The sequence below is a fragment of the Neopsephotus bourkii genome, unplaced genomic scaffold (genome assembly GCF_033783945.1).
Source record: "Neopsephotus bourkii isolate Nb327-2 ecotype Australia unplaced genomic scaffold, CSIRO-AGI_Nbou_v1 NB_257, whole genome shotgun sequence".
Classification (NCBI taxonomy): Eukaryota; Metazoa; Chordata; class Aves; order Psittaciformes; family Psittacidae; genus Neopsephotus; species Neopsephotus bourkii.
Genome location: NW_026900766.1, coordinates 1,260,174 through 1,288,089, shown reverse-complemented (window position 1 = coordinate 1,288,089; position 27,916 = coordinate 1,260,174). Strand labels below are relative to the sequence as shown.

Genomic DNA, 27,916 nt, shown 5'->3' with positions numbered 1-27,916 from the left:
GTATAAAAGAGCTAATCAATCAAACAAAAAAATACCTCCTTCTTTTCCAGATTTTCCTTAGTAGGTTTTCTGGATGAAAATCAAACCAGTAGAAATGAAAACATTCTTGCCTTAGTTGTGCAAGCTAAATAAACTATATCTAACCAACAAAACAAACCCTAGCATGAGGACTGTTTTTAAAGTCTGTTGTATATGCCATGAAGTTGTTCCATGGTACGCAAGCTTTTGATTTAGGCTATATTAAATGAAACTGCTGGAATATTCAGCTGAGTCCTTGGCGAGCAGAATTTGGAGGCAGGTGCAGATCTGGATAAGCTCTCATACTGGATTTAATGGAACTTTACAAAAGAATTGTACTTTAAGAAAAAGCAACTGCTCTGAATCAGACATTTTGCAGACTGCAAGGAAGTTACACTAGCCATAAAATTGTTCCTGTAGCTCTAAGGTTAGAAGGTGTGTAACACTAACAGAAGGCTTATTTGTCCTTGCAATTTCACTTGTATGGCAGAGTTTTTCCTTGTATTTTACTTTTCCTTCTTTCTCAAGGCTAGATCTGGGTTCCTAAAACTTTGTTGTAATGGGAACAATATCTTCATGAAAAAATTCAAGTGGTTTATCTCTTCTTTTTGCTTAATGTCCTGAAGCAACAGTATCAATCAATTATATAAAGGTAGTTGTGGGCCAGAATGTATAGATATTTGTATTTCCCAAATGCCGTATAATTGATGTTATTTTTAATAAGGTTAATGTCTGCTTATTTTATCTCCTCACTGAATCTATTTAATTTCTTATGTCAAAAAAATGGGCAAAAAATGAGCATTGTATTCCTAGCAGTGGCTCTGCTGACAACTCAAGATCCACAGATGAGGTTTTACAAGCCTCATGATCTAGAACCTTAATGTTGGCCGTGTTGGCTGTCCTTCACAATATGTGCATGTTACTCTGTCAGCTGGTGCTGTACCTCCTTGCCTGCAGATGAACATTTGGGCTGTTACTTCACAATCATGATAAGGATTTTACAAACCAACAGGGTTCCACATGCGTAATTGTGAACAGATGCTGTTCATGTGTGTGCATTCCTTCATATGTTAGAACATTTACTAAGCATTATTGAAACCTGGAGTTACAACACTGTTTCACTAGTGGCCTGGTTTTTAAAGCTACTGAAGATCTGCTTGGCTTGGCTTGATCTAGACTTCAGAGCACCAACACATCTTCCAGTGAATCCTGTACTGCACTATATGTACTGTTTAGTGCAAAGCACCACAAATGTTGTTAAAGAGAAGTTGTTTGCCACAGGGCTGCTGCATGCATTACAGTGCTGGAAGATGTTGTAATGGTTTTTCCTGCAGTGATGTGAGCTTTTGTGCACTGTGTTGGCATCAGGAACTGGAAGGCAGCCTTCACTGGCACATACTCCCACCGATACTAACTGCTTTTCCACAGAATGATCTATTTAGACTCGCAGTCATGAAAACCAGCACATGCTTTCTCTACAACTTGCTCCCTGATCCAGAGGTGGTCTGCTCAATAGGCACCAGGGCTATGAGCGGCAGTGTTGCTCACTTATCACCCTCATAACAGGGATGGATGTCGCTCTCTGTTTAAGTGTTGTTCTGCTTCGTGTTTGCAGGTTGTTAACAGGTCTAAATTCTCTTTTCTGGCCCTCCAGGTCCCGTTGTAACTCACGACATTACCAGCTATCACACAATGTTTCTTTTGGCAATTTTAGGAGGGATGGCTCTCATACTTCTAGTCTTGCTGTGTCTGCTTTTGTATTATTGCAGGTAAGATTCACAACCCCGGTTACTTAGTTTGTATTGGAAATAGAAGGGGTTTTGTGCTTGTCAAATTACAAGCTTTTGTATTGAAACTTTTTCACTTTGGGAATTTAGGAGAGGGGGAAGGCAAGCAAAGGCTTGAAGAAGAGAGAAACAGTGAAATCAAATTTCATACATTCCTGAATACATGCAGCATGTACAATCTTTGCCTTTGGTAGGATGGTAGTTGAGTGAATCATACACATCTGTACCTGTGATTTTCTTGTAAGATGTTCTAAAACCTCCTGTCGAACATGGGCATAGGTACAAGATGTCTGTCGTTGTATCTGTTACACATTTCATAGAATAATGGAATAGTTAGGGTTGGAAAGGATCTTAAGATCATCTAGTTCCAAACTAGATGCCCTGGGACACCTCAAATATTTGCAAGTGATATTTCTGTTGATCTTACATTAAAATGAATGTTAAACTTTTATCAGCAAGTGTATATTAATGAGTGATTTGGTATTTGCCTCCTCCAGACATTTGCTCCAATTTGTAATTGGTGCTTTAGATATTTCCCAATTGACATTAGTTATTCTTTAATTTTATCTTTGCTGCTGGAATAAGCTTTTAATTGTTAGGTTATGTAATAAAAGCACAATTCCCCTAATACTAATCACTGCTAAAAAATCTCCCATTAAAACACACTTGCTGCTCTTGTTTCTGTGTAAAACAGTCATAAATGTGTAACTTCTTTTTTTACTGGCTTTTGTAGAAGAAAATGTTTAAGACCACGTCAGCATCATAAGAAACTGCAGCTTTCAACAGCACTGGACACTTCTAAAAAGGATCAAGCAACCTCAATGTCCCATATAAATTTAATCTTTTCACGTCGTGAGTCAGAATTTCCTGGCGGATTGTCCGTTGCTAGCAATGGACACACTGAAAACTCAGGTGCAAAGGAATTAATCAGTGCTGTCCACATGGAGATGGCATCACCTAGTGGAGAAGCAGATATGCATACACCTATGCTCAAACACTCATTCAGCACTTCCCAGGAGTTTAGTGCGCGAGAGGAACTGATCTTTGAGAAGGAGAAAGACAAGAGCAGAATTTCCTTGGATGACCTGACTCCCAGTGGGTCTCTAAGGAAGGACTACCACAAGTCAGCAGATAGTTTTCCTTTAAAGACAAGAAAATCTACAGAAACAGCTGAAGGCTATGAGTCCCCTATCAAAGATGAGTATAGGAGGAGTTACAATGCTATGCTGTCTCAGCCTTTGTTTGAAAAGCAAGAGAGAGAAACTCAAGTATCTATGAATCATATTGCTACTGGAAGTAAATACAATATTCAGGAACAAATATACCCCACACCTTCAGCCCCTGAAAAAGAGCTGCTGGACTGCAGACCTACTGATTGTATGATGTCTCGTTCAGTTGATCACCTTGAAAGACCTACATCTTTCCCTCGACCAGGTCAGTTAATCTGCTGCAATTCTGTTGACCAAGTCAATGACAGTGTTTACAGAAAAGTTTTGCCTGCGCTGGTCATCCCAGGTCATTACATGAAATTGCCAGGAGAGCATCCTTTTGTTAGCCAGCCACTGGTTGTCCCAGCTGACCAGCAGATTGATATAGAAAGACTTCAGGCTGAGCTTCCTAACCCTCATGCACGGCTTTTTCCACACCCCCCACAACAGCTGCAACCCCAGCAGTTAGCATCCCAAGCAATATCTCAGCAACATTTGCAAGATGCAGGTGCAGCTGAGTGGAGTCAACAAAATGCTTCCATGTCTGAATCTATTTCCATTCCTGCCTCACTCAACGATGCATCCCTGGCTCAAATGAACAGTGAAGTGCAGCTTCTTACAGAAAAGGCTTTGATGGAATTAGGAGGTGGAAAGCCACTGCCTCATCCTCGAGCATGGTTTGTTTCTCTAGATGGACGTTCAAATGCTCATGTTAGACATTCATACATCGATCTCCAAAGAGCTGGTAGGAATGGGAGTAACGATGCCAGTTTGGACTCTGGCGTTGACATGAATGAACCAAAATCTGCCCGAAAGGGAAGAGGAGATCATCTGTCTGCGCCACAGAGTCACCCACCAGTGCAAGAGCACCAGCAGCGAGAGCGGAAGGTTTCAGATAGCACAGCTTACACACAGCTTGTGTACTTGGATGATATGGACCAAAGTGGCAGTGAGTGTGGAACAGCGGTTTGTAGCCCTGAGGACAATGCTCTACGATGCCTGCTAGAAGGCACGAGTAAGAGAAGTGGTGTGCAGCTGCCCAGCCTGCAGGAGGAAACAAGAACTGTGGATACCAAACCAGAGCCATTAACTAGTCCTGAACATGGAACATCAGTTCAAGATGAGGAGGAGGATGAGGAAGATGACCAAGGTGAAGATAAGAAGAGTCCTTGGCAAAAGCGAGAGGAACGACCACTAATGACTTTCAATCTGAAGTGAGCTATTGTGAAAATCCACCATTCAGTGGAGTATGAAATTGCCAAATATTCTTTCTGTGGAAGTGCTTGATTTATTTTTTTTTCCTTTCTTGTTTTTTGTTTTGTTGTGGAGAGAAGAGAAAAACTGTGGTGAGCAACATTTGAAAGAACTTAAATGCATTACTGTGTAAATGTTAGAAAAGAATTTAAATCATTCCTTTGATTTAACAGCTGCCTCCAGTGAGATATCTGAACAAAGAGTGTGATTATTATTCCATATACTTGATATTGGTCATCCAGGATGTTGAAAATACTGACAAGTTCTTTTGGTTGGTTTATGACCTCAATCTCCTTATGAATGGGAGCTGGTAAAGCTTTTGTTTTGTAGGCCAATTTTATGTTGATAATGCTACTGAAAGTATCTTAAAAACAAGGATTTGACACGTGGTGTCCAAAATTGTGCATTATCTCAATGAAAGGCTATGCATTGCTGCTTTTAGTAATATTTTGCTTATACTATGCTTTTCTTAATTTTACAAGTTGGTTGTAAACATTTTATGTCCTTTATTATAAACTACTCAGCAATTTATTTTAATGTAAAACTGCAGGAAACTTGAGTAGCATCCCTTAGCATTGAAGCCTTTTTATGAAACCAAACTGAACTTTGTGTCGACTAAGATTCCTCCAATTCTGGTCCCATTTACTCAAAGTGCCTTTTTTACAGTAACAATGAACAGTCCCTTCTTTTGCTAACTCCTTTTAATTGACCCCATTTGAGATTTTATAAATTTCTGAACTTCTACCTTTTATTTTAAGCTGCATGCCAAGAGTCCCATTTTGTGCTGAGCATTTCTCATTTCAATACAGTGTATTCTGTAGCTATCCTGTATATTGTGGATTCTGTTTAGCCAGGATAGACTTAGAAGTCATTTTAAAGGGCCCAGAGTAGCCAAGAAGATAGTTTCATTGACTGTATATATTGTTAGTTTCCTCTGGAATCATATGAGTTGATCATGCTCATATAAAATGGACTATAGACCGAGCAAGTGGACTTAATGTGTCTAGAAAAATTCTGGGAAAGAAAAAACAAATAACAATGTACTATCCAGAAGTGCCAGAATGACTCTTCTGTGCTTTCTCCATACAGAGCTGCTTGGTTATCCAAAAATTATAATTAAAAATAAAGTGCAAAAAATACCTTTGTGAATTTTTTCCTCTGTTGATAGTCATCACATTATTTTATGTTATTTAATGAGAAAAATACTTTGGTTTCACTTTGCTGTGCGTATGTATCTATGCTTGTGTGACTTCCATGCTCTCTCATGCAATTCTCATGAACTTCAGTCAATACTGAAATTAAAACCACTTTTCAGAAAAGCATCCTTCCTGTCTTGATAGATACATAACTATTTACTTAAGTATCATTGAAGACCTTGGAAATTAAATCCTGGTATCACTAAAATTTGCTATGGAGTCATGCTTCCTGTGGGACCAGTTTTCTTTCTGAGATTTCTTTGGATGCTCATCACATACTTCTCACTTCTTCATGAATCAGGTTCAAAGAAGGGAAAGTTTGACATTCACTGTTGTGGAATCCTTCGTATACTTTAAGTTTACATTTTTATGCAGCATTAGCAGCAGTCATGCTTAATAAAGTTAATTATTACATTGTCTCCAAAGTGATTAGAGAAAGTGGTATATAGTTCCTATTTAATTTTTAATAGTAAACCCTGACTTGGATTCATCGTGGGGGGGGGGGGTGTCAGTAGATTTCAAGGTTTTCTTACGAGGCCAGTGTTGTAATTTCTGTCTTACTGAATGTCTTAACCGGGAATCTGGGCTTGGGCCAGCAACCAAATCCTGATTTCCTAGTTGCCAGGCCAGTGCTCCTCCATCCACGAAGTCACTTCACCTCTGTTTTGCTTTGAGCTTTGATTTATGTTTGGAAGTGGTGTATGTTGTGAAAGAAATCTAAAATAATGTTTGTGGAGTGCACTGAACATTGAAGTCACCATATTGGCAGTAAGTTATGGTTTATTCATCATGTGTTCCAGATCCTTCCTCTTCTATTTAGGAATTTTGCTACTGACCACATGTGAACTGTCTCTGGGACCTGTCTGTGCAAGGTCACTGAACAGGAAAATACTGCTTTAGAGGAATAGTATTTGTCAGATGTCAGTAAGTGCTGGTAACACAGTGTCACTTATTAATCAGAATGCTGCATCAAGTAAACATTCTGGTTAGAATGTCCACGTACTAGAATTATCGTGCTATTTAATTTTGAACTCTCTGTTGTCTTAAATGGGTCATTTTTAATTGCATTATTTTTCAGATTCCGTTGCATTTTCCATCATTATCTTGTAAAGTGAGATTGTTGCTATTAAATTGCAGTGGTTTGTTTCTTTAATTGTGTTGGTTTTATGTTCAAAGCATGTATTTTGATGGTCTGATAATTTATGAAATTATACAACAGATGTATTTGAACAAACTGTGGGTATTTTGCAAATCTCTAAAATAGCATTTTTTAAATTGCTGTGATACTATAAGCCGTATAGTAGTTGGGTTGTGCAGAATATGGAGTTTATGAAACTTGATTCTCAATATATCCAGCAGACCTGAGCCACATGTAAAACAAAATGGGAACAGAGTAACACAGATCAGATAATCAGCTGAGATTAAACTGTGTCCATTGTACACACTTTGTGTAATCTTATAGTCCAGTGACAAGTTTTGTGTTCTAATTTTCAAAAGCATACTTAGGAAGAGTTCTGTAAAATACAAAGAAATTTTGTTGCGTATATTTTGCAGTTGCACAGTGAAGCAAGTACCAATACGACATATAAAACAGGGTGAATTATAACTTTAATAGGTCTTGGTTTAAGCAGCTCCCAAGTGATCTTAACCCATGTAGAATGTAAGATAACCTAGAAAAGTAATTGTTTTCCTACTTTTTGATGACAAGTATTAGTGGGGAAAAATGCAAAATATTGTAATGACAAAGATTACAAAAGTCACAAAAATACATTGGACTTAACCTAAGAGCAGGTCTTCAATTGATCTGTCAGTAATCAGGATTTTCAAATGGATAATGAGTGAAAGAGTAAAGTCAAATCTCAGGATATATTATCCAAAGTCCATTTCATATCATAGGGCCCGTGAAATGTTAGAACTGTTGGAAGTTAATACACTCATTAAGAATCTATTCGCTTCATGGTTGTCTCTCAGCTCCCACTTATGTTCCCACTAAATACTTGCTTCTCAAAGCTTATTAAACTGCCTGTAAAGCACCTTGATTTGTTGTGATAATGACCTTCTGTTACTTGATTAAGTGCTTTGTCGGTACCAGCATGCTAAACCCTCTACAAGTACAGGGAAAAAATGGTTCCTGCCTTGCAGCATTTGCAGTAACGCATTGCACACACAAAATTGTCGTACTGAGCTTAAATGAACAGCTTACAAAGAAACCCCATCATGTGGAAGTTGCTTATGATGCTTTTCTGTCTTACAGGAAGGATTTAGTAGCTTTATTAAAGTAAATAAAGCACTCTCAAAATGCCATGGCAGTATTTTCATTTTCTTCCTTTTGTTTCATCCATGAATGCTCTGGTGGACCAACTTCATTATCCTAAACCAACGTGGTTGGTCTGGTAAGGAATTACTTGTCCCATGTAGGGTTTAGCTTACAGAGGAGTACAGGTGTAAATGAGCAAGTGTAGGATTAGATATTTACTCTCTCTAGGAAGGTCCCTAGTGAAACAAAAAGACATGTTTTTTTTCTTAACGAGTAAAACTTCTTGTATAATACAATACCTCTTGAACTAGCAGTAGGCTGTATCCTGGGGCATGGGAGCATCCATCCCATACATCCTTGGACTTGGTCAAACTAGAATAGGAATGTCTTTTCTTAAAAAAATAATAATAAAAAAATAAATTTGCTTTTCTAAAATGTATGGGTGACAGGTAAGGGGTATTTTTTAAATTACTGCTGCCGTTTGGGTCCGCTTAGCATTTGAAATTGTTGAGCTCGGAATATCTGCCACCTGGTGGTGAACTGTTTCTGCGTACATGCCGTCTATAAAACAGTTCGTAATTTCAGTATGAAGCACAGTTTGTAACTTCAATAACACCAGTTATTGAACGCAGCTGGCAAAAGAGCATCAGTTGTTCCATGGGCCTTTGTCAGTCTGAATGCTTCAGAAGTTGAGAAAAATAAAAGCTACTCAGTTATTCTTTTCCTGTTCCCCTGCTTACAGATAAATGAAAGCTGTCAGGTTCACTGCTGACCTTACTCATATATATGATATATGATACAAAGAGTATAATGATAGATCTTGTACCATGATAGATCCATACACATGATATTTTAATGATACATGTCAGATATTTCATTTCCAGGCAGCAAACCATTTGGAATTGGAGCTTCAGGTAGACCAGTAGGCAGCAGCCAAGTGTCTTTTTCAGCGTGGAGGACCATTTTTTTATGTTACTGATATAATTCCGACTGGAAAACTTTGACACCAAGTACTGTCTTCTATGTGACAGTAAGAACAGACAAGGTATCTAGTTCTTTTTGATAATCCTCTGGTATCCACAGATTACTAGCTTGCAAAGTGTGGCACCTGGTCTGTTATCATTTAACTGAAGTACTTCTTGTTTTATTATTGTGCTTTTCTTTTAGGAATAAACAGTGCCAGTTAGGATGTTTGATCATTAAATATCGCTTCTGCCTGGGAATCTTACAGGGAAGGAAAATACGATAACAGGGAGGTACAAATGAAGGGGTTTCTTTCTGCTGCGAAAGATGTTGGGCATCAAAGCTGTAAGAAATTACCTAAAAGGGGTCCTGTTACAAGCACTGGTTTTTAAAGGGTTTTGGTGGTTTAGTAGTTGTAGGGATTTTAAAAAATATTCAAAACTTGTCTTCTTGCCAATCCTCACCAGATTTTCAGAAGCACGCTTGCAGCAATGCTGGCCTCTCAGCTTGTCCCTAGGTAGAAACCCATTGTTGTCCTACTCTGATGCTGGAGCTTACAGCTCTGGCTGTGGCATGTGCACCACAGCCAGAGCTGTGCCAGCTACTCCAGGGTGATTTTGTTCCCATTTCTTCTGGGATTTTTCCATCAGTAAAGGAAGAAGCCAGAACCACACCTCAAACTTGGGAAAATCTGCATGGAAAGAAACTAACAGCAGGTTTGCCTACATACTACCCTTACCTACATGTTCAGGGCAGGGCCTTTCTCCCAGTGTCCCCAACCCCTGAAGATGAGAGGCCATGGGTCTTGGCTTCCTTCTCTGTGTCTTCAGGGGCTTCTTTCCCTGTGTCTTCAGGGAACAGCCCTTCTATAAACTCAAGCCCCAGTTTCACCTTCATTTCTGTGCTATGCTATGAGGCCAACATGCATGGGACATACATTGTAACACTAATTAAACATTTTGGGAATGCTGCTTGTAGGTGTTGGTGAGGGTGAGCTTTCTCAAGCTATGTCTCTGTGTCTATGCCAGTAGCTCTACCTTGAATTTAGCAGCTTGTAATCCTATATTGAATAACACAGTAACAGTGACAGAAGCTGAATGTGGTAGCTATCTTCCCCCATATGAGGAAGATTTTTCTTTTGAGAGATGGATTGGTCCTTTATTCCTTGAAATCAGCGAAGCATACCTGAGTAAATGTACGTGCGTATTTGCATGCATAGATACATGTGCATTTAATATAAAAGCTGGCTTAAATGCTACTTTCAGCATTTTGACATCAAGTGATGCCAAAGTAAAGGTTGCTCACCTAGGCTGACTGGACGAACCAGCATAAGAGCTCATAAAGACTTGTATTAATTAACTTAATTGTCCTTGTGGTCTGACATTGCAGGGTCAAAGCTGTGCTTGATGCTGAGTTTCTGCTGTGGCTCTGCCCTCAACTTCCATGAGATTTATTCACACTCCCCTACTAGCCTAGACCAAACGTCTAAATTTTATGATTAAAGCTTGTCTAGTGACAATATTTTAAGTCATTTACTCTGCAATTGTTGCAGTGTTTGACAGAGGCATTTCTTTTGGAGAAAGCTGTACAATTCTGACGGGTAAAATCTTACTGCAAAACTTCCAAGTATTTTGCATAGAAATGGAGGAGTTATAATAAAGTCTGATTTCCCATTTTCATCCTAGGGAAGACAGTATGTCCATGAGACGCTTGTAATCCAAAGTAATTCTCCGTGCAGTAGGTGTGCGTCCTGAACAACACTGTTAATCTGCTTCTAACTGCCCAGAAGGTATGCAGAACCTTTACTGGCATTATCCATTTATCTGATTTGTAAGTTAATAGGATACTTCTGCTTGGAGTAACCTACAGAACACTGGAAAATATTTCCTGTTGGCTCTCCCATGGAAATGTGAGAAATACAGCATCTACCCAGAAGTAACAACATACTGTCCCTGAGCAGGTGTCCATCATAAAATACTATCCTCATCCAAGTCCTGCTTGTCTTTAGACTGCAAGCTCCCAAGACTGGAAGAGCACTTCCCAAGTAAAAGTTTTTCATGCTAATGCGAACAGATAATGAATACTACAGTATTTGATAAACATACCATTTGTTTGGGGATAGTCAGACTTTCAGGTTTTCTTCTCTGGACCTGAAGTTGGAGAACTATCCTACTTAATATCCTCAAGGTTTCCAGACTCTAGCCTCTATTTGAGGATGTCTAACAGTGTTAAATACCCTAGGAGCACTCTAATAGTTCTAGTCTGTTACAAATGCTCTGGGAGTTTTAGTCAGGCTGTAGCCCCTTCAATCAGGCAGGAAAAAAAAATGGAAAAATTCCCTTTTAGGTTTGGAATAAAAAACTATCAGAAACAGACAAAAAGAAAACTCTGAAAACTTTTGGCTTGGAAAAATACTGAAATAGTCACAATATGAAGAATAATTCATGTCTCTATTGCTCCCTCCATCCGGAATCTGGAAAACAAAGCATCTTGACTGTGTCTGCAGCCTCCCTGAAAAAGGAGGAAACAGCAGGCATAATGATACAGGGGAACTGTAAAAGGCTGATGGGAGAACTGATTTAGAAGCAGACAGGAGTAAATTGGATTGATTTGGAGATTGGATGTGCAGAAGTAATTGCTGAGTATTGCTCAGAGCTCCTGCAGCAGCAGTGTCAACATCATCTTTGTAAAAAACTGTCACCACCAATCCTCACTCACATATGTAGTTTGAGAAAAACATGGAAGGGTCAGGAAAAAAACTACATAGAAATGCAAAATATGTATATTTGTAATATATTTGTAGTAGTATATATTTGTAATAGTCACTATTTAAGAATCAGTACTGATTATTAAATATCATAGAATTACAGAATCATAGAATAGTTAGGGTTGGAAAGGACCTTAAGATCATCCAGTTCCAATCCCCCTGCCATGGGCAGGGACACCTCCCACTAAACCATCTCACCCAAGGCTCTGTCCAGCCTGGCCTTGAACACTGCCAGGGATGGAGCATCCACAGCTTTCTTGGGCAACCTGTTCCAGTGCCTCACCACCCTAACAGTAAAGAAATCTAACCTGAAATTCTCCTGTTTAAGTTTGAACCCGTTACCCCTTGTCCTATCGCTGCAGTATAAAGAATGATTTATTTAGGGATAGAGACCCTAGGAACAGAGGAATTGCAATGCTGGAACCAGTTTGAACCTGTGTTTGATCTAAGTCTTGTATCCTGCTTCAAACAATCATCAAAAACAGCTGGATCAGAAAGCTGCAGAAGAAACCTCTACTAGTGATAATAACCCCACAGGATAAAAGTCTTTCTATCCTTATCACATATATCCTTAAGCATCAGGCTTTTTATTTATCATACACATTTCTTTTAATGCTACAGTATGTTCTCATGATGCATGTAAATGTCTAACCCTTTTTAAATGCTGTATAGCCCACAGCCCTTTCAGATGCAGGCATCAGCATGGAGGAGATGCTTTAGTGCAAAAGGTAAGATATAAAATCGAAGAGGTGTGGTATGAGCTGCATTTTAAAATAAAATTCAACAAAAAGAGTTGAATGTCAGAGTGCAGCAGAAAGAGTGGGCTGTTTAGAGTGCTTGTCCGCCTGTATGGTATGAATGCAGCTGATACAGACCAGCAGCAAATGCGCTGTGGGGGACAGGTAAGGCTGCAGCTCACCAAGTGCGGCGTGCAGAAGGAGGCTAAAGAGATGTAAAGTGGGTAAGACAAACCCTAAATATCAGAGATATGATCTCACATGGATACAAGTGTGCAACACATGGGATCACAAGCTCATTTCATTCCCTATTTCTACCTATTCACTGACTATTTCTACCTATTCTGGTTTTATCTGTTTTATAGGATATGTTTTGTTCAGTGTATTTTGAACCTGTATTCTTTTACCCTTGCATTTCATTCAGGATGGAAGAAGGCAGTATTTAAGTTCTCAGTATAAAGAACAGCCAATAAAAAAGATATTGTTGTAAGGCCGTACTACTAGACACTTGTATGAAGCAAAGTCTAAATATATTTGTTCCATAACATTTTACGTACATATACTTATTAGGAAAATAGAGAAAACACTAAACTACTAGCTAATTTTCAAACTGGATCTGTTTTGCTTCCAATTTACAAGATTACAAAGCGTTCATACTATGTTTTTATTATTACTTGCAATAGGAAATCCATTTTAAATTATAAATGCCATGGACATTCCAATATGGTGTGTGAAGGTAGGAGCAGTCGTAAGGCTGCATGAAAACTTCAGGTGCTTTTCTTCTGCTGTGTTTAACACTCAGAACACAGACTAATCAGATGATGCCAATAGTCTGAATGCTGTATTGTATATCACTAGCCCCCTGGGATGTAATTAATATATACCACTAGGCAGGTAAACAAGTCTGGATTATGCCTGGCTGCTTGAGGGAAACTGAATCTGTGACTGGCTGGCTTTATTCAGCTACAGAAGAGCAAAGAGAAGAAGGGTATGACCCTAACCACGTACTACACAGCTTCACTTGAGGGTTCATCCAACAGACAAGATCTGACAAAGCCCCATACAGCCCTGGGAGTTAAGGCTTCTCAGTCCTCAGTATTTCATACCACGAAGCTTAGGTATCTCCTCCTTCAATACCCTGGGATTCTTCTGAACTCATGCTGGCCACTGAAATGCCCCAAGTATTCCAGTGTTTACAGGGCTTTGTTTTGAGTCCTGGATTTTGCTGTGGGAGTCAACTAGGAAAATGTTAAACATGGCAACACCAGAATCTGGTGTTTAGGCATAGGTTAATTTTGTGAGCCATGACAGACTCATGATTGCATCTGTTATGGAAAGCAGAGGAGAGAAAGAGCCTGGAAAGAGAAGTAGTACTGGGAAAGATCCAGAAAGCTGTGATTTATGATAAGTGTCAAGGGTCCCCTATAGTGCTCTGTCTCAGTGACTGACCATGGTGGGAGTAGCTACATAGAGCTACATCTATAGTGTGTTATTGACCTTTCTCTCTTCCTTTCTTCCAATTTGTTCCTATAAACAACTTGGTATTTTGGCTACATCTAGAAGCAAACCTATAGTCACTACTGAAGCTCTAAGGAGACCTATGAAAATAACCAACCAGCCAATGAATAATTCATCAATTCTAGAATGATTTTAATTGACTTCAAGATATGCTGTTTAGTATTAAGTAAGTGAAATGTATCTGCTGATTAGGAAGTCTATTTTCCTTTGTTATTATTTTTTTAGCTTTTGTGTAAAATGACTGGGTTTTCTTTTTAATCTTCATAAAATAAAAGTCTTTTCCCCATACGTCTAGGAAGATATCTTTGTAACCAGTTAAAAATGGTAAATTGACACACAGCAGTCTGGGGAGTTCCCAGACATTCCACCTGTAACAACAGAGGTCTTGGAAGTACAGACAGCCTGTTCAGGCACACCAGCTGCCATCCATGCTGCTTATTGTCCTGTTGGCACATACACCAGTAACTCACTGTGGTTGAGCACATGGGGTCCTGAAATTCAGGGGTACATTTTTTTTCACCTTGCTGCTCTATTTTGGGAAGACAAAGGTGATAGCCAACGTCTGTGAAGTAGTGCAAGTGCTCAGCAGTGTCTATAGAGTGAATTTGAACACTCTGGGAATCCATCTGGTAACTTCAGAAATGCATTAGTGCAGGACAGATGCATACCTCTCGCTTCTGGTCAACTTCTCGACTTGGGGTATAAGCCAAAATTGCATCTTCATAAATGCAAAGCACAATTCAGTGTTGTTCATTTGGCCTTTTAACAGTCGAATCTGGAGTATAATCACAGTTGTGCCTCTCAGGAGATAAACTGTAATGTCTATAAGGATATTCTTCACGCATGCTATGAAGTCTAGAACAGCAGCCTTTCTGCAGCTATTCTCCTAACCTCCCTCCACGGGTGACAGCAGGTAGCAGGTGATGGCAAACGGTAGCTTGCTGGGAGATATCCATACTCCCTCTTTTATCATCACTGTGAACTGCAAGAAGAATCAGGGTCCAGGTTTCCTATACTTCACTCACCTCAACGGAGTGAGGAAAATTGTGGCAAAGGACAGAAGATGGTTAAACCCACAGTTTCTCCAACACAGTAATTGAATGTAGCTGTTTAGTCACTAACATACTGTTCTTCACTTTCTCCTACACATTATTATGAGAAGCAAGAAAACCCCAAACATAAGTAATTGCTGGATTAACTTCTTTCCAGGCTGATGTGCAGCTGTTCACAACTGGGGTTTTGTTGTTGAAAACTGTTGGTTATTGTGCTTTTGTTTTGAGATTTCCTTTCTCTCCTATACACCAAAGCTGAATGAAGGTTTACTTCTAAAGGTCATTTTAAAGTGTGGTAGCATGGTGGGTATATTTCCCCTCTGAACTACTGTGATAGCTTGACACTGGGAGGTCATACATGGCCAAATGTTAATTACAGGCTCCACAAGTTTTGCAATCGTTGAGGGTAGGACACCTGTCTAGAATTTTTTTCACTCCCTTTACTCATCTGTGGAAGAATCAACACCACCGTAACAATTTAGGCATATTAAGGATCAACTCCTATTTTTAAAGATATGTGTATATCCTGGTTTCAGCTGGGATAGAGTTTTTTTTCTTCCTTGTAGCTGGTGCAGTGCTGTCTTCAGTCTGAAAACAGCGTTGATAACACCGATGCTTTTAGTTGCTGCTCAGTAATGTTTAGTTCGACCAAGGAATTTCTGAGTCTCATGCTCTGCCAAGGAAGAGAGGAAGCTGGGAGGGCGCAGAGACAGGACACCTGACCCAAACTAGCCAACAAGGTATTCCATATCACAGCCCAGTATATAAATGGGAGAGAGTTGCCTGGAACTGATTGCTGCTCCGGTTGGGCTGGGTATTGGCCAGCAGGTGGTGAGCACTTGTATTGTGCATCACTTGTTTTCTGAGCTTTCTCCTTTTTCTGTTGCTTCCTATTATTATCAGTATTGTTATTGCTGGTATTCTTTCTATTATCACTATATCTTATTTTAGTTTTGAACTGTGCTTATCTCAACCCATGGGTTTTACATTCTTCTGATTCTCCTCCCCATCCCGCCCAAGGGATCAGCGGGCAGCTGCATGGTACTTAGTTGTCAGCTGGGTTTAAACCACAACAATGTGTTATTTCATGGTTTATTTATTTGGAATGTTCTGGTTGACTATTTTCTAGCCCTGTTGATTTAGTACCTTTGATTTTTCCAGTCACTTCAGCTATTATTTCAAAACAGTTAAGACAGAAAATACCTGTCAGATGATAGAAGTCAAGCATAGTACAAGACATCTGAGTGAACCATGATAAATCATACAGCTGATAATCCTGTAGTCCATTACCCATTCAGAACTGTCCTTCTCTCTGACCTTTCACAACAAAGCATGAGGGGCTTCCACAACTTCACCTGTGTGACAGAACAAATACTCAGTAATTATTTGATAGCTCAAGGGCAGCACTTTATGTATGTTACAACTTGGTTAGACTAAGAGAAGCTGGGAGATAGTTTAGGAGAATTGCAGTAGATGAAGTACAGCTGACAGTGACCTGTGCCTTGGATGTTTTATCATTACATTGTCTGCCTTTGACTCTTTGAGGCTTTTAAAGCATTTGAATTACAAGTTCCTGTGGTAACTCGCATGTTGTAAAGGACCAAGCACAGTGGGACGCACAGTGGCCCAGGGCTGGTGCTCAGCATGCACAGGTTCAGAGTTTGACTGCGAGGACACAGCTGAAGGGACATCTAGCTGTCTTTTGCATGGCCAGTGGGATCTTTTACTTGACGTCTCACCTGCAACATCTGATAGAGCAAAATAGTACACCACCTTACATCAAAATGGGAGGAAACGGTATCTTCCTAACATTACATACTTTCAAGAGAGCAGTGGGGATAAGGAGACATTACAACTAATGCACACTATTCTTAGTTTTAATGATGTTGGGTCACACTGCTAAACCACACACTCTGAATCTCATCCAGAATTCTTGGTATGACCTGGAAATCACTAACGTTCACATAATTAAAGAAGCCTCCCTTTATTTGTTTTCCTGCGTTCAAATCACTACCGTTCAACTCCAGGTTTTTTTCTAGCATGGAGTTTGCAAAAACACAAAGCTTCGGGAACACAAGTCTTGCGACAGCCGGTGGCCACGGCCGCCTCAGCAGCGTCTACCAGCGGCAACTTTGGCATCGAAGTTGCTATGGTTTGAGGGGGAAACGCCGGGAGCCAGCTGAACGAGCTCCAGCGCTGCGAGGCCCGGCAGCTGCAGCCGCACCGAGCGGGCCCTCGCCCACTGCAGGCCCCGGCCGCGCTTTGACGACCACCACCGGGCCTGCGCGGACTCGGTGCGGACATGTGGGACTCCCGGAGGCGGGAAGAGCGGATCAGATGTCGGCTACCAGGGGTTCAGGCAGGTGTGGGGCAGAGGGGCGGCACTGTTGGGATGAAAGGTGCAGGCCACCGAACCCCTCACACTACGGCACGGCCCGTCCCAGCCCCGCCCCGCCCCAGTCCCCCGCGGGGCGGTGGGGAGCGGCTGGGCAGCCCCGGCGGCCTCCGCCTCCTCTGGCAGCGCGGGGAAGGCCAGCAGCTAGAGGGAGCTCCTCCGGACTGCATCTGCCCGTGCGCCCCGGTTTCTTTCATAGGCTCTCCCGCCCCGTCCCCTCCCTCCTTCCCCCGTGATGGCGGAGGACAGCGAGTCTGCGGCCAGCCAGCAGAGCCTGGAGCTGGATGACCAGGACACCTGCGGCATAGACGGCGACAATGAGGAGGAGACCGAGCACGCCAAAGGGTAGGGGCGTGCTGCGGGACGGCCGGTCGAGCACAGCCCGGGGAGGCAGCCCCGTGTCTGTTGCTGCGGCAGCAGTAGGGCTGGACGTGCCGCTGCGGATACTGTGCGCGGCAGACCGGGCCGGGCTTCTGTTGCCAGCCGGCGAGGGTGGGCAGGGGAGCGCAGGGCATGCGAGGCGCGCTGCTGTCAACCGGCGGGAGGCCTGCATGGCGCGGCCCGGCCCGGCCCGGCCTGGCGCTCCTCCGCGGCGCTTGCGCGTGTACGGCCCGCGGCTGAGGGGCCCCCGCCAGCGGCGCCCCGCGTCCCCCTCCCGGGCCGCTCTCCGCTGCGGCTGGCAGAGTGCGGGCGAGGGAGGGAGGGCCCTGTCGCCTCGCTGTGCTTCACCTCTCCGCTCCCCGCGCCCCGCCGGGACCGAAGGGAGAGGCGGGGGGACGGGCCCCCGGCCTGAAGTGAGGAGGGCGGCGGGGCTGGCGCTTTTTCTCTGGACACCGGCCTTAAAAGCGAGCGTTAAAAGGGAGGGCAAATTCTGTTCTGTTATCTGTGCTTTCTCAGGATTTGGGGGCGTTTCTTGGGAATTCTGGCCGTTGGAGAGAGCCCCGTGATGGGCCACGGCGCCCTGGGAAATGCCCCCATGGTCCCTTCCTTGTTTCGGTCGGTTCCAGCTGAGCGGCCCCCTCGGGTCAGGCCTCATACCCCCCTGACACCCACCCGCACGCTCCCGTCCCGCCCTGGGGACCTGGCCAGGCATCATCTCTGTCAATCTGTCCTGCAGGCGCTCCTCTTCAACATCACCTATTGTCCAAAAAGGAAATATTACCTCTAAATCCACATGCTGTAGAGAGCAGAGCTCATGTTTTACGAAGGCATTAGCGGGAGCAAGCGCTGTTGTTCTAGTTGTAGTTCCTTCTCCGCTAATCTTGTGTCTTAAATCTTCCCACGCTGCGGATCAGGTGCTATCTCCAGTTGCTTGGGGAGCTGACAGGAGAGGCAGCCAGTATAAATGCGGCTCCCTGCAGCCGGGCGCTGTTGCGCTGCGCGCAGTGTGGTTCTGTCCAGGCACAAGGTGCCAAGGGTCTGGCTTGCTCGGCACGTCCGGGAGGAACATGTTTGAAAACCTGACTTCAGTAAAACGTACTTTTTTGCGGGGTTATCAGATGTGATTGCAGAGAAAATGCTTTGTTGTTGCAACCAGGAGTGGCTGGAGTAACCTAAAATAGAACTAGGTTAATCTATATGCCGCTGCACAGATATCTTCCTCGTGAATTTCTGATTGATCTGGTTGAGAGCATTTCTGTAGGTGATTGGTGTTTGAGGATGTACACTGTTTGTCATCTCCTTCCCCTATGATTTGCTTGACAACAAGCAGCTCTGCATCTTAAACGTAGCCAGAGAAATCCAAGAGGCTATTTAGGAGGACTGACTTGTCTAAAAGGCAGGAAAGGGAAAAACTTTGCTTGCTGCTTTGTCAGTGAATTCATAGCATGCACAATGAGACAGTTGTGTCAATTATAGTAATATAAGTCTGGCATATTGAAAAGGGACAAGGTAGTGTTTAATTATCTTGGAGCCTTTGTTACATTTGTTTGTGTAAATATGCCACAGTTGATGATTCCCAAATATGCAAAAATAACGCCACTAACAGCAGAGAATGGTTACTGCTCTTCATAAGAGCCAACCTGACATGCCAGGAAAGATTATTTGATAGCTGGCTGACGCCTGCCTAGAATACATTCGTACCTTATTACTACTTAAGTTTCCTCTTCTGTCTGTGCATGTGACTGAGCTGTAGTTGCCCTCTGCAGTGTAGCTAGGCTTGCAGCTACGCGCTCGGGCTGCTGTGGCAGCAAGTGCAGGAGAGCAGCATGTAAGAAGCATCCGGAGAACAAAGAATTGCACTTTGGTGTGTTCTGAATCACGACTTGCTGCTCTACTCCAGCCTGGGTCTGTGAGGGACGGCTGCTGCAGCTGTGGGCTGTATGCTGTTCTCCCCAAAACTTGGCCTTGTTGAATATCCCCAGTGTGTTTCAGTGAATATCCCACAAGTACTTCAAGGAAGCTGCTTTATTAATCTTAGAATAAGAAAGTGAATGCTTCCAAGTTATATGAAGTTTAATTAGCGGTAGATCATTCCAGTAGAAAAAAACCTCTAAGTGTTAATATCGGTTTTCTATCATGTTTCTGATGCATTCTGATATTGTCTTTTGTACAGTATTGTAGACTTATGATGAAGTCTAATACTGGGTTTTTAATTACTTTATTTTCCTGTAGTCTTTGGGAGTCTCATTTGCTACTATTTGACTGCAGGCGGAAACTTTCAAACAGATTCCACCAAATGAAAGAAGAACACTACAGCAAACACAAAGATCTACTTTTGATCTGGGAGATTAACCCATAGTAGTAGGAGCCTAATTATTCCCTGTTTTCTCTCTATTATAGTATATTGTTTTTTGAGGTAACTTTAAAGTGTGCTTTGAGCTTTTAGATTAGTTTGTATGTACCTAAACAATCTATGAGCAGTCTCACTACTTGAGATGATGAGTGTGTGAACACGCTTGCTAAATTCTGAATGGTCTCTGTTGCTGCCTATCAGTATTTAATCTCATGCTATTTTAATCCTCACTTTTTTAGAAGGAGGTAGAGTGTGCGTTGCATGTCAGTCTCTAGTAAGATTGCTTTGTAAATGAAATTACTTTCAAGCTGTTTCTTGACATTTGAAAATAAGTCCTTATAACACTGATTGAAAAAACGTAATTTCTTATATACGTGTTTTACTGTTAAAAAACCATTGCTGTTTTTTTTTAATGTGCTTGAGCACTGAATGTCTGCAGCAGAAAATACCATTTTAGAGCTCTCAACTGTGCAAATGTCTTTGTCCTCTGATTCTGCTCCTGTTTTTTAGATGCAGGATTATGTATGTTGTGTGAGTCATTGCTGTTCTCCTATTCTGTGTCTGCAGCTTGCTCCTGCTAGATGCATTATGCTGTACTATTTGGTTTCATAATAAAGTGTTGTTTACAAGATAGCTTTGTTAGTTTGTATGTAGAAAAATGTATTTATTGCACCTAAATCTACCCTGCTGAGCCTAGCTTTTTAAGATCTTGTAGTTCATTCTCCATAGCTCCTTATGCTCTATGGTAGAAAGGCTTTGGGCACAGAACATTTAGTAAACAGATGAGGAAAAAAGTATGACCTTTAAACAACTCCCCCTAAACCTCACAAAGTATTTACTTTGAATGTCTCAGTAGTATAGCCCTTTGATTATTGTTAAATGGAAACTTTATAACCAGCACTACATATATATATATATATATATATATATATTTTAAGGTACTGGAGACAGTGCTCGGTTTTAGCATGTGAGATTTACATCTTAGAGTGCAGACTTGAAGGGGGAGGCAGAGGAAACATGCAGAGCTCTGAGGAGTATCTGTTGGGTTAGTTTTTAAGACATTGCTGCTACGTTTTCATGCTCAAAAAACTTGTGTTTCCAAGTACAGAAATGTATGCATATGAAGTCTTTGTCCAGAGAGTTTTTTACTAATCGCAATTTGTTTGTAAGTGGAATTTGAAGAACATAAGCCCTTCTGGTCAGGACCTTCTTTCTTGAAGTGGTGGTAGTCTGATACAGCAATGGGCAAGCCTTTACATCTAAGTCTCCAATTTATTTATGAACCAAGGACAGCCCTAGTATAAGTAATACTACTTGGAAATTTTTTGGAGTCTTGCCCATATACATGAGACCTGATTTCTGTGATCAAAAATATCTATAGATCTTCAGAAATGTCGTTTTGCAACCTCACAGAGAGAACCAAAACACTGTGAAGGTAAAAACCACACACAGGCCTAGGACTTTGCAGCTTAAAAATAAACATCTGAAGTACGTGTTTGGTTTTAAATTTAAGAAATTGCTACCTTAAAATTCCCATTCAATGTAATTTAAAACACGTGTTGATACTACAGAAAGCTGTTTCTGTTAAAAAAGAACTTAGCACCCCAAAAAGCAATTAAAATAACCCTGACAAATACTCAGTGGGAAAAGATAACCTCAAATCAAAAGAAAAGGAGCCAAAACAGTTTGACTACCTGAGTAACTGTCATACTCCCCCTGATTCTTTTGTCTGAGCTTTTCATGGTTTTGGTCAGAGCTGCACAAAGTAAGTTTCTCTGCCTTTGCCACACCTCTCCCCAAATGCAGTTAAGTATCCCCATTTTTCAGTTAACAAAAAAACACATGCACAAAACCCCCAAAACCCAACACATGCAGGGAGAAGCAAGTCTTTTTCACATTCATGCAAAACACCAGATGTGTGTACATAAGTGGAAAGGTATGTGGGTGGGATCATGGGCTTGCATTTGTTAACTTGCAGACAAAATCTTGAAACTGTGGGCCTAAGTGACTGTCTCAGAGTCATATCCACAGCCTGTTTCTGTGGCAAGGGTAAATCTTTCTCGGGCAGAACAAGGTCTTTTGACTCTTCTTTTGCCTCAGCTGAATTTTTATTTACATGCCACTTTTGCCCTGGCCTCGCTTCTTTCTTATTCATCAGCCTGACAAAACTGTCATTGTGGATGCAGTTAAAAATACTTTAGGTCGACACTTAGGTAAACCTCAGCCTCAGTGCATAGGCTTGCCCTCCTGTCAAGAAAGTGCTCATGGTATAAAAGCGTGTCTCTACTAGACTGACACAGTCAAAATCTTGGCCAAGTCTAATGTTGAATATTTTTCTTAATACAACCAGCTATGCTCTACGTGGTGGGCTGGGTCAGATGTGTTGATCTGATGCATGAAAAGGTTGTTTCCTGTCCTGACAGCTAGATGTGGCGTCACCCTGAGTTCCATATCCTTTTCCTGCTTCCCACATGGAACCTGCGTTCTGAGTTGTGTCTCCTTAACAGCAGGAGGGTAGGTCAGCAAAAGAGATTTCACACTTAAGGGTCAGCATTGATAGAAGTGGGAAACTGCCCCTTCCTCCCCCCAAAGTTCTAAGAATGAGATACATTTCATGGTGTCATCACACAGGTGTATCGGACCAGGCAAAGGAGAACTCAGCTCTTAGTCAGCACACAAGTATGTTTAATTAAGAGAAAAGCTTTTAATAGGAGCTTTTGCTTTTAATCTTGTTACCTCTTCGTATCCTTTGTGTCTTCATGTTCAGTGTAGTTACTACAAGTTGAGCAACAAAGCTCCTCCCTTCCCAGCCATTCCCACTCCCAGTTCTGTGTTTTTTCAAGGCAGTGTGAGAGAAGGACAAAAAATCATGCCGTGTTTTGGTTTTGCTTTTGCCCTAGTTTGCTTGGTATCTCTGGTTGTAACTTGTGTTGAACAAACCTGTTTACTCAGTGGAAGTTTCTGCGTGCGGCCTGCTGCCAAATCTCTTGGGTTGCAGGCGTGCCTAAATAGTTGAAGGACGGGTGGATCTGTCTTTAAATCCTCTTTTTATGTTCTGTGGACTGCAACAGTAAAAAAGACTGACCAGAGCAGGACAGTGTGCATAAATCACTGCTCTGAACAGTCGCTGGATAACCTGTTACACAAAGATACTGCTCTTTATTTTGCAAGAGGCCATGTGAAAGCTCTAAACCTGAAAGTCATAAGCCAAGGACTGGGAACTCAAGAAGATTTTAAAAGAAGTTAGTAGTTTTAAAAACCATGTATATTTTATAGCAGTTTAGTCCTGTCTTCCCTCTTTTCCAGCTAAAAAATACGCATTTCTATATGAAAAAGAGCTGATCAGGGAACAAACTAAGATTATCCTGGTAAAAGTACAGTTTAACTGGGGATAACAGTAAAGCTTGGCAAAGCTGATGCTTCTTCATAGCTGCCAAACATTTTTGAGTACCGTTGTTCATTATTTCACCAAACTAAATAAAACATTGACCCTCAGGTAATCCCATTGAACAGAATTCCACTGCAGTGTTAAGTGGGACTGGCTCCTGCTGAAAGGCAAGAAGACAAGTGAGCTGTACCAGTGCTGCTCTGGACTCTGCACCTGCTGAGGGTGTCCGTTCAAGAATGGTGTTTGCTGAAACTTGTAGTAGTCTTACGTTCAACATGGAAACCCTTGGGAGTCAGCTCACGGACACAGTGGCATCATTTGTTTGCTCTATGTGAGATGTTAGAGGAAAAGGTAAAAGTTTGTGACAGTTCAAGAAAGTAGAAGAGTACCTCATTAAGTGAGTCTTAGCAAAAGTGAAATCACTTTCCCCAGTAGTTTTATCTCAGTTTTGCTAGAGGTGTAACCTAGGTCTTGTATATGTTTGGTTTTTTACTCTCTTATATTTATAACCTTGTCAGGCCTTTGGGTATGTTCTGTGTTTAAACTCTGTACAAAATGACAGCTTGGTGTAAAGACCTTCAAATAGATTTAAATTTATTTTAAACTGAGAGTATAGAAATTATTAGCAGAATCGGCTAGGTGATCAGGCAGTGTCTTCATCCTGCAACAGAAAATTTCCTCCCTGCCTCACACAACTTAACCTTTTGTTTCTGCAGACTTACTCTCTTCTTTCTCCTCTGTGTGTTTGGTCTGCTACCCTTTTGTCCATTGAGTAACCCCTTGGTGCAGTCCCAGAGGTTTCTGCACTTACAACCCTCTTCCTTCTTTCTGGGAGCCTACCTTCCTTCACCCAGTGTCACCATGACTGTTAAGGGTTGATCTTTCACTGGAGGCTGTTCTAGACAACAGTAATCATCTCACTAAATGAGTCTTTGTTTAGTTGCATGTTTGATTAATTGCAGGCTTTTGGCCTCCCAATTGGACATAGAGTGTTTTCTTGGCTGGTTCAGCTCTAACAAGGTATAGCTTTTAAAGAGAGGCAAATCTTGAAAGTGAGCATGTTACAGTGAGTAACATGACCCTTAAACATGTTGGTCTTAATAACTTATTATTTACTTATGTTCTTCCAATTTCTCTTTCTTTTGGTTTGCCAGTTTCATATCTGATTTCTCTCCCTCCGAATTAAAATAAACATTTTTTTTTCTGTTCCAGTAAAAAACATCCAAGCCCCAGTATCTGTCTTGAGCTCCATTGTGTATACATGGTTTTGCTGTGAGATTAACCTCTTGAAGAGGATTCAGTGTTAACTGACTCATTGCCTCCTTATTTGCCTTCCGTCTTAGAGTTGCCAACACCTCCCACACTTGCAACTTCTAAATCTAATCTTGATTCTATATCCTGATTATTTGTCAAATTAGAATCTTCTTAAAGAAGAAAGGAGTTGTATTATCGATAGTGAAAATATGGCAGAAAATGCATGCGTAGTGTATACTTTGGTGTTGTGTTTTGGTTGGTTTTGCTGTTTTGTTGGGTTTGTGTTTGTTTTGGTTTTTGTTCTTTTTTCTTTAATTAAAGTAAGACTTTCATCACTACATACAAACAGTTCCAAACGATATTCCCTGAAAACAGGATGATTTTGTTTGGATTGTTCTCAAATTCAGATGTGCCTGGTGAGTATGAAGGGGGAAAAATATCGGGCCACTAATAGTTATTTGGGGCTATTTTCTTCAGTTCCTGCACTTTTCTGAGTGCTCCAAACTCTGTTGTATTTGGTTGTTTCACTTTTCTGCTGGGAGAATAGCATTGTCTGTTACATAGTGTCACAATTTGACACTAGTGTGTCAAAGTGCCTGGTTGTGCTGGGGTCTGAATGTAAAACAAATTAGAAAGTACTTGCAGGAAGTTTTTCTGCAATGCTGTCAGTTCCCCCTTTCCTCCCTTTCTCCTGCCTTTTTTCTACATTCAGACTGCTGTTAGATTTTTCATATTAAAATGCCGTTTTTCCTATATTTAGCTTCTTTGAATTTCAAGCTCAGTGGTATTGATTCTTCTCATTGCTCATTCTCTGAATCTCTGGCAGAAGTCCTGGAGGGGATTTGGGAGCGAAGAAGAAGAAAAAGAAGCAGAAGAGAAAAAAGGAGAAACCAAATTCTGGAGGCACCAAATCAGATTCTGCATCTGACTCCCAGGAGATTAAAATTCAACAGCCTTCAAAAGTGAGAGCCTGGTTCTGTTTTAATTGTGCTTGCTTTCTAATTTAATTTTAATTTGTGCACTGCTTTTTCTGTAAAAGCTAGTTGGTAGTTCTGTGGTAAAGTGTGAGAATTAAGCAGATAGTTACTGTCTGGAATAGACAGAAGCAAGGTAAGACCTGATGTTTGCAAACGGCATAGTTAGCTGGAGAGTCATCGTTACCACCGTAGTACACTGTGAGAAAAGCAGAGGAGGAGGTGTTTTGTCTTTCTTTTCTAGCAGTTAGAACTCAGGCTAGTGACAACTTTGTATCAGGAAATCTTAATCTGCAGTGGTAATGCTTTTAAATAGATTTTGTTTACTGAATTGCCTTTAGTTTAGCCACCGTCTCACTCGGTGTAGCACAATTTCAGTAACTTGCACAGCATCATGCTATCTCATGGTGGGCATCAGCAGTATGAGGGAAGTTGTAACCTCCTGTGCTAACCAGAGTCTCATCTGGGCAAAGCACCGGCATGTCATCTTGCATGAAATGAGGTAATCTCTAACACGGAGATACAAAAACTTCTTGCTATCTGAAAGACCTCCACTGTAAATAAGAATGCAAAATTATGTGAGGGGGATATACAACCTTTGTGAACTTTGTGATAAAATAGCATTGTCTACATGCTTTTGACTACCACATTCTGAACAAATAGTGAATAGTATGACATGCTGGCTTTTTAACATGCAGCTTTTATCTTGAGAGAAATCTGAGCCTGAGAACTGAAGTTTGTAACATGATGATAAAATTTATGGACCACTGAGCATGTTGAAGTAATTATTATATTTGCTTTAACAGATTAACGTGAAGAAAGTTACACTGTTCTACCAGTAGTAGTATTCATCCTGTAACATTTGTCAAATACATTGGGGCTACCATGTAATTTTAGGGGGACAAAATTGTGCTCTGGCTCATTAACGCACTGGTAGGCTTTGAGTTGTCTCTTTAGGCTTCTCTGTGCCACCCCCGTTGCTTTGAATGGGCACAGCACAAGGAACGCTTGAAAATATGTAGGGAGATCTTAAGTAATTTCTGATCTCACCACATGTTTTGATACTGTGTTTCTGTAAAGCACATGGCATGAATAAATCATGTGGTATGAATACTAATACAGGAAGACTGTTCGCAGGCAATAACCAGGTAACCTCAAACTCTTAGAATTGGAGTGAGGTCAATTCTAATGTTAACTTGAAGTTCATTGCTGCGATATCCTGGGAGTTCCTTGGTTCCCTGCTGACCAAGCCCATTGTTCTGTGTGTTGAGTCTTAATTACATTAAAAGGAAGCAAAGCTGCTTCAGGGTTGTTTTCGTTTTTTGTTTTCGTGTCCAAGATTTTAATCCTCAGCACCTTGCAGTCTTGCATAATGTTTCTCTGGTGTGATTTGTTTTGCAAGCATGGAAGCCTGTCCTTGTTCTAAGTTGTGTACTTAGAGTGGCACCCTTCATGATTATTTTACTGTCACAAGAAGTTTAGCCAGTTTGTTAGCAGTGTTGCAAGATTTTTCTCTTTTATTGGCATAAAACAAAAGCCTTTATTTAAGTCTTTCTCTCAAGCTCTAGGCAGCTAAACCACTTTATTATTCTTAAATGGCTTCCTCTTTTCTCTAATTGCAAATGCATCACTGTTGGCTGTCCTTTGTTTTGGGTTTTTTTTACATTCTCTGCTGCCTTCCAGGTGTACACATGAATAAGTAGATGAACAACTTCTCTAGTTTAGGTTTTCGGGGGTTTTTTAAGCATCTTAGACTGCTGATCTAGATAGGTGTGGAGAAGTGTATTTATTTTCTCTGTTACTCAAGTGATATTTAGATCTTGGTCTGTCTGTGCTATGTGAAATGTTTTATAGAAAAAAGGCTTTTACCGTTTACTTACTCTTGGTTTAAAAGAGGTTTGCAAAATATTTCAGAGGAAAGTGACATTATATACCTTAGGTCTTAGAGAATATGTGCAGGATCAAGTAGTACTTGGCAGGGCTTCTGAACTCACTGAAAATGATTTTGAAGGAAGATTTTGAGGTCAGGTGAGTTTGTAAACAGGTGTACCACTCTGGAGATGAGAAGGACAGAAGTGAGTCTCTTGACTTCTCGCTCTCTTCTGATACTGGACTTTTTGAACACTAGCATGTTTGTAACCACAGCAGTAAATACTTGTTAGAGCTGTGTCCTTGAGGACACTTCGCTACCCATTTCATAAGACTTTGATCTCTCTCCATTACAAGTCTCAGTGATGTAGACTGTCCACATTAGTGCAGATGAAGCTTATCAGATCTAGAATATTATCATTCGTTATTGTAGTCGTCAGTGGTAGTAACAGAATAACTTAGACTGGGGGCCTCTGGAGGTCTTTTGACCAACCTCCTGCTAAAAGCAGATCTAAACAGATCAGGTTGCTTGGGCCTAGATCAGT

At 41.2% G+C, this 27,916-nt stretch overlaps 3 protein-coding genes across 10 annotated transcripts in view; all 3 read left to right on the top strand.

The window, feature by feature from the left end:
• FAM171A1 (family with sequence similarity 171 member A1) overlaps positions 1-5,406 on the top strand; it is a 90,466-nt gene extending 85,060 nt beyond the window's left edge. For all 3 annotated transcript variants that reach the window (XM_061346102.1, XM_061346101.1, XM_061346103.1), the window contains 2 exons: positions 1,673-1,787; positions 2,539-5,406. In XM_061346102.1, the coding sequence (XP_061202086.1) occupies positions 1,673-1,787; positions 2,539-4,231 (1,808 nt within the window). In that variant the 3' untranslated portion in view covers positions 4,232-5,406. The remainder of the gene's footprint in view (positions 1-1,672; positions 1,788-2,538) is intronic.
• Positions 1-27,916, top strand: part of CROT (carnitine O-octanoyltransferase) — a 235,564-nt gene that overhangs the window by 139,036 nt on the left and 68,612 nt on the right. The gene's annotated exons all lie outside the window — the stretch shown is intronic.
• The window catches only part of NMT2 (N-myristoyltransferase 2), a 34,862-nt gene continuing 24,189 nt past the window's right edge, over positions 17,244-27,916 (top strand). For 2 of the 3 annotated variants that reach the window (XR_009724322.1, XM_061346095.1), the window contains exons 1-2: positions 17,248-17,497; positions 25,355-25,490. Coding sequence is in view for 2 of the 3 variants with exons in the window: in XM_061346095.1 (XP_061202079.1) it covers positions 17,388-17,497; positions 25,355-25,490 (246 nt within the window). In the remaining variant the exon portion in view is untranslated. Of the gene's footprint in view, positions 17,498-25,354; positions 25,491-27,916 lie in introns of all 3 variants that reach the window. The other variant, XM_061346096.1, reaches the window with a different exon arrangement.